General features: G+C 43.7%; 1 protein-coding gene and 1 pseudogene across 1 annotated transcript; both read left to right on the forward strand.

Moving 5' to 3' along the window:
• Positions 1-321: 321 nt before the first annotated feature.
• On the forward strand, positions 322-1,382 carry LOC139182591 (taste receptor type 2 member 134-like; annotated as a pseudogene).
• An 8,959-nt stretch (positions 1,383-10,341) lies between these two features.
• TAS2R60 (taste 2 receptor member 60) lies at positions 10,342-11,377 on the forward strand. The gene has a single exon (XM_019959500.2). It carries the CDS (start codon positions 10,354-10,356, stop codon positions 11,305-11,307), a length of 954 nt encoding a protein of 317 aa, XP_019815059.2. The 5' UTR covers positions 10,342-10,353; the 3' UTR covers positions 11,308-11,377.
• The last annotated feature ends 383 nt before the right edge of the window (positions 11,378-11,760 follow it).

Raw genomic sequence — 11,760 nt, forward strand, 5'->3', positions numbered from 1 at the left:
ACTACAGCCTGCCAGGCTCCTCCGTCCATGGGATTCTCCAGGCAAGAGTACTGGAGTGGGGTGCTATTTCTCCGAAGAAATAGTATAGTGAGAACTAAAGCACAAAATATGAATATTCTCAGTCACCCTTGGAGCCTCTATTCTGTTACCATTTCCCTACATCTGGCTCTGATACCAAACAGGCAAATACAGGTTATACAGACAGGCTGTCATTGAGCTAGGAGTGATTTGCATGCCAATCTTTTCAAATCCTGGAGGAGCGATGAGAGTGTGATGGGTGTATGGGGGGAGGGGGCGGTGGGGTGATGATGTTTGCTGGTAACTCTGCTTTTGCCTGAATCCAAGGAGAGAGCCTCTGAATTTGGTCTCAACAGAGTGGCTTGGCCAGAGAGACTGTGCTTTCCTGTTCATGTACCTGGAGTAGAAGCTGAGTCTGAGCAGAGCCTACCTGGAGAAGATGTCCCTCTCGCCCATGTTGATATTCAAGGTCATCTTTTTCCTGGAGTCATTGGTTGCTGTGCTGCAAAATGGCTTCATAGTTACTGTGTTGAGCGGGGAGTGGGTGTGAAGCCGGATGCTGCCCGCTGGTGACATGATTGTGACCTGCCTGGCTGCCTCCTGGTTCTGTCTGCATGGGATGGCCCTCCTGAACAACATCATGGCCTCTTCTGGCTTTTGTTCCAAAATCGACTATTTCAGCATCCCCTGGGATTTCATCAACTGCCTCAGTTTCTGGCTGACTGCCTGGTTTGCTGTCTTCTACTGCGCGAAGATCTCCCTCTTCTCTCATCCCCTCTTCTTCTGGATAAAATGGAGGATTTCTCGGTCGGTTCCCCAGCTGGTGCTGGGCTCCTTGATCTTATCTGGTCTGTCCGTCATCTCAGCTGCTGGGAATACAATTCTTGCCCAGATGACGGCTGCCCAGATTTCCCATGGAAACGACACCCTGGCTGGTAGAATACATGCTACCTATTTGCACTTTTTCTACCTCATGTAATTCTCATGTGGTTGGTTCCATTCCTCCTGTTCCTGGTGTCCACCCTCTCGCTCATGTTCTCACTGCGCCGGCACCTCTGGCAGATGCAGGACCACAGACCCAGCCCACGTGATCCCAGTACCTGGGCTCACACCATGGCCCTGACGTCACTTGCCTTCTTCCTCATCTTCTACACCTTGTACTTCCTGTCCCTGGTTATCATTATGTACATCCCAGCCCTCCGGGAACACTGGCACTGGGCCTGTAAGGTGGTGACCTACACGGGCATCAGTATGCACTCCACATCTTGGTGCACAGCAGCCCCAAGCTGAGAAAGGGCCTGAAGAAGAGGCTTTGGCGAGCCCTGGACAAGGACCAGTTTGTCTCCAGTTATCAGTGTCAATAGCTACTATCACCGAACAAGCCCTGAGTGGCAAGAATGCACAAGGTTTGGGCGCTGTCTTTCACGCTTTTTCATTTCCCTCTTTCTTCCCCACTCTTTTTACGTCCCATTAATTCTTTTTCCATCCCTCTTTGTTTCTACCATCTCTTCCACTGCTCCTAGTTTCTTGTCTGGGTCCTGAACCACCTTGGACTAGGATGGTGGCCTCGTTTCCACACAGGCCTCTCTCACTCTCTACACAAGGAACCCTAATAATATTCTCCAGTCCGTACTGTCTTTACAGAGAACTGTGATGGTGGTCACTTGTTCTGTGGTCAACTTAAAGGGTTTTTTTGTTTTGTTGTTGTTTTGAATGGTGGCTTCCCTGGTGGCTCAGACAGTAAAGCGTCTGCCTGCAATGCGGGAGACCTGGGTTCGATCCTTGGATCAGGAAGATCCCCTGGAGAAGGAAATGGCAACCCACTCTAGTACTCTTGCCTGGAAAATTCCACAGATGGAAGAGCCTGGTGGGCTGTAGTCCATGGGGTTGCAAAGAGTCAAACACGACTGAGCGATTTCACTTTCACTTGAATGGTGACATAGGTTGTCCCACACTCATCAACTGCCCTCTGTATCCCTTCTCTGCTCTCAGGGCTCAGTGTCTCTACTGCAGCCTAGGAAGCTTCTTTCTGTCTCCCCACAGGCTCTTCCCTGTAGCCTGTGGGCCATCTGGAGTTCCTTCTTTCCTTTCTCTGTCATTCTTTGCCATTCTTTTCTTTTGTGCCCTGCTTAAGATCGGTCCCACTCAAGGAACTTTTTTGAACCGCGAAGTCTGAGGGCATATATGAGTTTTGTGCCACTATAGGTCTTGCCTGTGATCCTGTGTGTTTGCTGTATGTTGAATTAAAGCAAATTGTCTGATGTGGCACAGCTTTTAGGTCTTGGCCAATAGAAGATAGAAGAGGAAAACAAAGGGAATTTGCTATAGTTCTTAATTTTGAGAATCTTACTCTTCCTGTCCACTCACCCAGGATGTTGGCCCTGGATGCTGATGTCTAGGATGGTAGTCTATAAATTACATTGTTTGCATATCAGAGTGTGTGCAAAATGATCCACCAGATGGAGAAAGGAAAATGTGACAACTTCAATATATTTTTACTCTCATCTTTTTAATTGCAATTTTAATACGTATTTTATGATGTATTAGTACATAACATATGAGCAGAGTATTACAAGCATATAAGTAAAATAAATAAATATGCATATGGTGGAATTCATGTTCATAGTTGTTTTCAACTGATGGAGTTTCCTATAAAAAAGTTTGGAGATCAAGGGACAAGAAAAGATTGGGAAAAGCACCCCACGTGGTTAATAGATTTATATGTCCAAGCTAATCAAAACAGGAATAATAACAGAACAGAAATCATTGCATTTATGGTAAGTTGTCCAACAATCATGAGAAACTGAGGCCTGAAGACATTATAATACTTGCTAGGGGCTGAAATACGGCAAGAGGAGAGAGAGAGAGGAGCTAGCAGAGATGAGTTAAGAGGGTGAGGAGTTTTCACTTACAAGAAGATTAAGGCTTTAAAAGAGAAGATCCCTAAATTGCAGGAGAGAAGCTTAAAGGGTTTCCCAGAGAAAGGGTGAAGTCGGACACAGGAAACTGGGAAGCTGGGACTATCATCAAGAAATCTTTTCCTTTTTTTAAAAAGCAGCAACATGAGTGAGCTGGGAAAGCAATAGCAAATTGCAAGGACTGAACTTTGGAACTTAAGCCACAGAGGGCTGAGTGGAGGCAGCAAAGACAGAAGCATCAGCAATGTCACCTGGAACACTGGCTTTCCCTTGGTCAGAGCTCCAGAACTTAAATATCTTGTGTAGGAAGGGGATGGTCGTGTGACTCCCATCTGAAGCGTTTTTACAGTCTTTTGAGTTATGCCAGGTCTACTGGGCTCATCTCAGGACTTCTTAATTGGTTGATGTTCTCATCCTCCCTTTCCTAGGCTATAGCTCATAAGAGCCCATAAACAGTTGGTGGCTCCATCTTGACCAAAGACACAGGCTAATATCTCATCCTCACTTTCAAGACCTTCTGGGATCTCTTCCCAGTCTATCTTTTCAGCCTGATATGCCACCATTTCCTTATGGAAATCCTCTGCTGTAGCCAAACTTATCCCTGTGCTAGACATTCTCACAATTCCACCTCCTTTACTGATGTCATCGCTCTGTGCTTTCAACATACAAGGCTCGTCTTTGCTCTTCCACAATAAAGGGGCTGTGGCTGCTACTGAATCCCTCTCAGAATTCTTGGGATGGAAATAGGATGACACATACATTTAGAACTGCAGGTGTCTTCCTTTTTTGTCCTGAGAGACAGAACCGAGCTGTTTCCCACTCAGGGAATCTACTCAGGATTCCTACCTCTACCACCCTCATGATCATACATATAAAGACTGCCTGTTAGAATTTCAACGTTCTCAGACTTGACTTCTACCGGATAAGAAAGTCTGAATATGAGAAAGCAAAGTGTAACAAACAGAAAGCACAAACAACAAAAGAATCACCATAAAACACAACTGTATATTAAACTACAAATGATTATTCCCCTTTTGGATTAACTTAACCCTCACTTAGTGTATATGTATATGTATATATGCCTAGTAAATGTTTGTGGTTTATGATAAGCCTATGAAAACACTTTCAGGGCAGATACTTATTAATAGCTCATTGTTACAGCCTAGCACCTTTCACAGGGTCATTACAATATATTGGAGATGCTTACTAATTGTTGTTAGTTGAATTGAAGAATAACAGTGCATCTTTCTCAGTATATGAACCATCAAAGATGTAGGAGGCAGATGGGAAAATATATGAATTTTCCATATTGAGAGGTTTGTGGCTGGTCAGACTCCAGAGCTATAAGCTCAAAGTTTGCTTTATTGCTCCATGTTTCATTGGAAACAGCGGAATGCCACCCAGATGAATGTGGGTGGCAAGGGAGAGAGCATTTGGGAACTCTATCCCATGCAGTTTTGCATCTTCTCAGAAAGGCAGAGTGAATGAGTTACCTAAGTTCACCTCGGCTTTCTCCAGGAAGTCAGTGTTCACTGCAGCAAGGCTTCTGTGTTTGAAGAACAATTTCACCTGGACCTTTGTCCCAGGTGAACTGGGAACCGGAAAGAGATGCTACTGATCTGCATTCTATTCTCTCTTGGTGGGGTTCTGTGCTTGGAACTGGTAGGATATGGTGCTGGTCAGGAGGTGAGTATACTATCAAATACCCCCTCTCTCTCCTGTTACTTGATCGTGAGCCTTCACCATTGCTGTGTTTGACCCAGAAGAATTTCTACTTGCCTTACTTCCTGTGACATATTAACCTGCTTACACTCACCTGAGTACGTAAGCACTCACCTGATTGCTTTTTTTTTTTTATTCTTTGGATGTCATTCCTATTGAAAATGTGGCTTTTGCTTACTCCACCTATCTCTAATTAAAGTAGATGTCCAATATTTGGTGGCTTGGACCTCTGTTGCACCCCTGATGCTTTCCTGAATTCTTCTAGGACTACTTGTCCCACCACAGGATGGAGGTCATTATAATAACAATGTCATCATCACCTTACTTATTTCTTATGAATGTGTAGAGGTTTATAGTTTACATATACACATCTTTATATATGCATATAATATATTCACGTTTATTTGTGATCCATATTTTACAGGTGAAGAAATAAGGGTTCAGAGAGATTAAATGACTAGTCCAAAGATCCATAGATGGTAACTGTTCAGTTCAGTTCAGTTCAGTCGCTAAGTCATGTCCCACTCTTTGCGACTCCATGGACTGCAGCATGCCAGGCTTCCCTGTCCATCAACAACTCCCAGAGCTTGCTCAAACCGTCTTCCATTGAGTCGGTGATGCCATCCAATCATCTTACCCTATGTCGTCCCCTTCACCTCCTGCCTTCAGTCTTTCCCAGCATCAGGGTCTTTTCCAAGGAGTCAGTTCTTTGCATCAGGTGGCCAAAGTGTTGGAGTTTCAGCTTCAGCATTAGTCATTCCAATGAATATTCAGGACTGATTTCCTTTAGGATGGACTGGTTGGATCTCCTTGCAGTCCAAGGGACTCTCAAGAATCTTCTCCAACACCACAGTTCAAAAGCATCAGTTCTTTGGTGCTCAGCTTTCTTTATGGTCCAACTCTCACATCAATACATGACTACTGGAAAAACCATAGCTTTGACTAGTCGGACCTTTGTTGGCAAAGTTATGTCTCTGCTTTTCTATATGCTGTCTAGGTTGGTCATAGCTTTTCCAAGGAGCAAGCGTCTTTTAATTTCTTGGCTGCAGTCACCATCTGCAGTGATTTTGGAGCCCAAGAAAATAAAATCTGTTACTATTTCCATTGTTTCCCCATCTATTTGGCATGAAGTGATAGGACCAGATGCGATGATCTTAGTTTTCTGAATGTTGAGTTTTAAGACAGCTTTTTCACTCTCCTCTTTCACTTTCATCAAGAGGTTCTGTATGCGAGACAGCAAAAGAGACACTCTTTTGGACTCTGTGGGAGAGGGTGGGATGATTTGGGAGAATGGCATTGAAACATGTATAATATCATATATGAAACAAATTGCCAGTCCAGGTTCAATGCAGGATACAGGATGCCTGGGGCTGGTGCACTGGGATTACCCAGAGGCATGGTACGGGGAGGGAGTTGGGACGGGGTTTCAGAATGGGGGACACGTGTACACCTGTGGCGGACTCATGTTGATGTATGGCAAAACCAATACAATATTGTAAGTAATTAGCCTCCAATTAAAATAAATAAATTTATATTATAAAATAAAGTAAAATTTAAAAAGTTAAAGTTAAAAATTAAAAAAAAAAGTAAAAGTTAAAAGTCTTTAGTTCTTTTTTGCTTTCTGCTATAAGGGTGGTGTCATCTGCATATCTGAGGTTACAAGATTTCCAGCAATCTTGATTCCAGCTTGTGCCTCATCCAGCCCAGCATTTCTCATGATATACTCTGCATATAAATTAAATAAGCAGGGTGACAATATACAGGCTTGATGTACTCCCAATTTGGAACCAGTCTGTTGTTCCATGTCTGGTTCTAACTGTTGCTTCTTGACCTGTGTACAGATTTCTCAGGAGACAGGTCAGGTGTCTGGTATGCTCATATCTTTAAGAATTTCCCACAGTTTGTTGTGATCCACACAGTCAAAGGCTTTGGCATAGTCAATAAAGCAGAAGTAGGTGTTTTTCTGGAACTCTCTTGCTTTTTTGATGATCCAGTGGATGTTGGCAATTTGATCTCTGGTTCCTCTGCCTTTTCTAAATCCAGCTTGAACATCTGGAAGTTCACGGTTCATGTACTGTTGAGGCCTGGTTTGGAGAATTTTGAGCATTACTTTGCTAGCATGTGAGATGAGTGCAATTGTAGGGTAGTTTGCGCATTCTTTGGCATTGCCTTTCTTTGGGATTGGAATGAAAGCTGACCTTTTCCAGTCCTGTGGCCACTGCTGAGTTTTCCAAATTTGGTGGCATATTGAGTTCAGCACTTTCACAACATCATCTTTTAGGATTTGAAATAGCTCAACTGGAATTCCATCATCTCCACTAGGTTTGTTTGTAGTGATGCCTCCTAAGGCCTACTTGACTTCGCATTCCAGGATGTCTGGCTCTAGGTGAGTGATCACCCCATTGTGATTATCTGGGTCATGAAGATATTTTTTTATAGTTCTTCTGTGTATTCTTGTCACCTCTTCTTAATATCTTCTGCATCTCTTTAGGTCTATACCATTTCTGTCCTTTATTGTGCCCATCTTTGCATGAAATGTTCCCTTGGTATCTCTAATTTTCTTGAAGAGATCTCTAGTCTTTCCCATTATATTGTTTTCCTCTATTTCTTTGCATTGATCACTGAGGAAGGCTTTCTTATGTCTCCTTGCTACTCTTTGGAATTCTGCATTCAGATGGGTATATCTTTACTTTTCTCCTTTGCCTTTAGCTTCTCTTCTTTTCACAGCTATTTATAAGGGCTTTTCAGACAGCCATTTTGCCTTCTTGCGTTTCTTTTGTTTGAGGATGGTCTTGATCACTGTCTCTTGTACAATGTCACGAACCTCTGTCCATAGTTCTTCAGGCACTCTATCTATCAGATCTAATCCCTTAAATCTATTTCTCACTTCCACTGTATAATCGTAAGGGATTTGATTTAGTGATTTCCCCTACTTTTTTCAATTTAAGTCTGAATTTGGCAATAAGGAGTTCATGATCTGAGCCACAGTTAGCTCCTGGTCTCATTTTTGCTGACTGTATAGAGCTTCTTGATCTTTGGCTGCAAAGAATATAATCAATCTGATTCAGTATTGACCATCTGGTGATGTCCATGTATAGAGTCTTCTCTTGTGTTGTTGGAAGAAGGTGTTTGCTATGACCAGTGCATTCTCTTGGCAAAACTCTCTTAGCCTTTGCCCTGCTTCATTTTGTACTCCAAGGCCAAATTTCCTGTTACTCCAGGTATCTACTAGCTTCCTACTTTTGCATTCTAGTCCTCTGTGATGAAAAGGACATCTTTTGGGGGTATTAATTCTAGAAGGTCTTGTAGATTTTCATAGAACTGTTCAACTTCAGCTTCTTCAGCATTACTGGTTGGGGCATAGACTTGGATTACTGTGGTAATGAGTGATTTGCCTTGGAAATGAACAGAGCTCATTCTCTCATTTTTGAGATTGCACCCAAGTACTGCATTTTGGACTCTTGTTGACTCTAATGGCTACTCCATCTCTTGTAAGGGATTCTTGCCCACAGTAGTAGATATAATGGTCATCTGAATTTAATTCTCCCATTCAAGTCCATTTGAGTTCACTGATTCCTAAAATGTTGATGTTCACTCTTGCCATCTCCTGTTTGACCACTTTCAATTTGCCTTGATTCATGGACCTAACATTCCATGTTCCTATGCAATATTGCTCTTTATAACATCGGACTTTACTTCCATCACCAGTCACATCCACATCTGGGTGCTGTTTTTGCTTTGGCTTTGTCTCTTCATTCTTCTTGGAGTTACTTCTCCACTCTTCTGCAGTGGCACAGTGGCCTGTCGCAGGGGTAGGGCTCTGGGTGAAGCAGACCTGAGACACATAGCCTGTGGCATAAGCCTCTTGGAGGAGGTCACCATTAACCTCACCATAGAGCCACCGAGCAGATGACTCACAAACTGCAGAACAATTACACCAAATAGTGACTGTGACAAGACTCAAAACTTGGTCTTCTGACTTTATCTGGGGAGGAAGAAGATAGGAGTACAAGATGTCCTGCTAACTATGCAAGGATTTCTGGTCATGGAATCAGCTTGGGTCTTGGTCTTTCCTCCATTTAACTGTGACTTTAGGAGAGAGTTTTAATCTATAACTTGAGGCTTCATTTATTTCATCATTAAATTATTTAAGTCTTCTTTTACTCTGAAAACTGAGATTCTAGTCTTAGAATCTAGTCTTATCCTGTGCATTACAAAAGATGATACTTTTCGCATCTTACAGATGAAGAAACTGAGGCACAGAGCAACCTACTGACATAGCCAGTAACTCACAGTGATGGATGTCTCTATGACTAACACCTGCCTTGATCCTAGCCCAGGGTTCTTCTTACCATAGCACTTTGGTGTTATAGCTGTCATAGAGGGTTTCCTACATGAAATGCCCTTTGAAAATGAAAGTCAAGTCTCTCAGTCATGTCTGATTCTTTGCGACCTTATTGACTGTAGCCCGCCAGGCTCCTCCATTCATGGGATTTTCCAGGCAAGAATAATGGAGTGGACTGCCATTTCCTTCTCCAGGGGATCTTCCCAACTCAGGGATTGAACTCGGGTCTCCCACTTTGCAGTCAGACTCTACCGTCTGAGCCACCAGGAAATCCCTAAAGTGAAAGTTGTTCAGTCATGTCCAACTCTTTTCGACTCCATGGACTATACAGTCCATGGAATTCTCCAGGCCAGAATGCTGAAGTGGGTTACCTTTCCCTTCTCCAGGGGATCTTCCCAACCCAGGGATTGAACCCAGGTCTCCAGCATTGCAAGAGAATTCTTTACCAGCTGAGCCACAGGGAAGCCCAGAAATGCCCTTTGAAGGTCACTAATAAAATATGGTTAAAAAATTCACTTGCATGTGCCTTGTGTGCTCAGTCATGTCCGACTCTTTGTGACCCCATGGACTGTAACCCGCAGGTCTCCTCTGTCCATGAAATTTTTCAAGCAAGAACACTGGAATGGGTTGCCATTTTCTACCCCAGGGGATATTCCTGACCCAGGGATTGAACATGCATCTCTTGCATCTCCTGCATTGGCAGGCAGATTCTTCACCACTAGCAGCACCTAGGAAATCCTTTATTATGTATAATTTGTCTCCTGTGTTCTATTTGATAATAATGGTCCCCACAAGTAATAGGATTTGAGTTAGCCTAAGTAGAAGTGTTGCTCAGTTTTATGCCTGTCAAAGGAGTTTTCTAAAGTCACCTGCTTCATAGGGTCATTGTGAGACTAAGCACAACAAAGATCACTTAGAACAGTGCCCAGAACACACCAACCAACCACAGATGTGAGCTCCGACTGTCAGGTGGGGGTGTGCCCACCAGATTTCCTCATGGAGCGCCCAGCAGGTGTGTGGTCATGTCTTAGGTGTCGGCTTAGAGAGGTGTAAGTTTCCACTTGAGGGATGCTAAATGCAAGGACCTGATATAGTATCCATGCCAGTGTTTACACGGGCAGAAAGCAGGCAGAGGAAGGACAGGCAAATTCATGGACAGGCAGGGGGACTTCTGAAACTGAGCCTTAATGATATTTGCATCTATTCTGAGAAGAAAATGCCTCTTCACCCTCCTCAGATAGCCCACGTCCTCGACTTTATCCTCTGTACTGGGGCAGCTGGAAGGGCCAATATTATCCAGGACCTTCCAGAACCGCCCTACAGGAAGAGACCTTGAAGTCTGCAGGAGAGATGAGCGGAGGGGACATGGTTCCTGGACCTCAGTTGGTTGATAAGACAGCCCTTGTCTGCATTATTATTTTATTCCTTTTGTTCCTGGTGGCATTGGTAGGTAATGGCTTAATCATCATGGCACTGGGCAGCGAGTGGCTGCTGCAGAGAACGTTGTCGCCTTGCGATAAGTTATTGGTCAGCCTGGGGGCCTCTCGCTTCTGTCTGCAATGGGTGGTGATTAGTAAGAACATTTACATTTTCCTGAATCCCACGGCCTTCCCATACAACCCCGTGTTCCAGCTCCTGGCCGTTCAGTGGGACTTCTGGAACTCTGCAACACTGTGGTTCTCCACCTGGCTCAGTGTCTTCTACTGTGTGAAAATTGCCACCTTCACCCACCCCGTCTTCCTCTGGCTAAAGCGGAATGTATCTGGGTTGGTTCCTTGGATGCTACTCAGCTCTCTGGGGTTCTCTACCTTTACCACCGTTCTATTTTTCATAGGCAACCATAGAATGTATCAGAACTATTTAAAGAAGGGTCTGCAACCTTGGAATGTCACTAGGAATGCTGTGAGAACATATGAGAGGTTCTGCCTCTTCCCTTTGAGAATTGTTACCTGGACCGTCCCTACTGTTATCTTTATTGTGGGCACAGTTTTGCTCATTACATCTCTGGGAAGACACACCAAGAAGGTCTTCTTCTCCATCTCAGGCTTTCACAGTTCCAGCGCCCAGGCACACATCAAGGCTCTCTTGGCTTTTATCTCCTTTGCTATCTTCTTCACTTCCTCTTTTCTGTCACTGGTTCTCACTGCCTCAGGTATGTTTCCTTTTGGGGAATTCCGGTTCTGGATATGGCAGACTGTGATTTATCTGGGTACAGCAATCCACCCCCTTATTCTTCTCTTGAGTAACCGCAGGCTGAGAGCTCTGCTAGGGAGGGGCTGCTCCTCAGCACATGGGGCATCTTGAATTGTAATTGATGAAAAGCCTCAGATTCTACTGCAGGAGGCCTTCTTGGATGGAATGGGATGTTGCTTCTTTAAATTTCTTTGCCACATTTAATCACATTTAATTCTCTTTCCTTCTTTGCTGTGTTTCAATATTAGAAGAATAACTTCAGTGAAATAGGATTAAAGATGAAATAGAAGGTACTGAAGTAGTGGCCCAGCACCACTGACTTGCATCAATACTAGCAAGGCTGTAGCTGATATACTTAATGTTCCCTGTGGGACCTGATGTGGCCAAAGAAGCAGGAAACTTGTATTTCCCTGTGACTAAACTCTTGGTGTTTAAAATTATCCTCCTGGAAACTGAATGCAAGGATCCTGACACATGATTCATTTTTTATCTGTTAAATCAGACTGGAGAAGATTTTTGGAACGTCAATTTTCCTCTGACTTCATCCTGTAAAACCATGTTTCC

This window comes from Bos indicus, chromosome 4 (genome assembly GCF_029378745.1).
Source record: "Bos indicus isolate NIAB-ARS_2022 breed Sahiwal x Tharparkar chromosome 4, NIAB-ARS_B.indTharparkar_mat_pri_1.0, whole genome shotgun sequence".
Taxonomy (NCBI): domain Eukaryota; kingdom Metazoa; phylum Chordata; class Mammalia; order Artiodactyla; family Bovidae; genus Bos; species Bos indicus.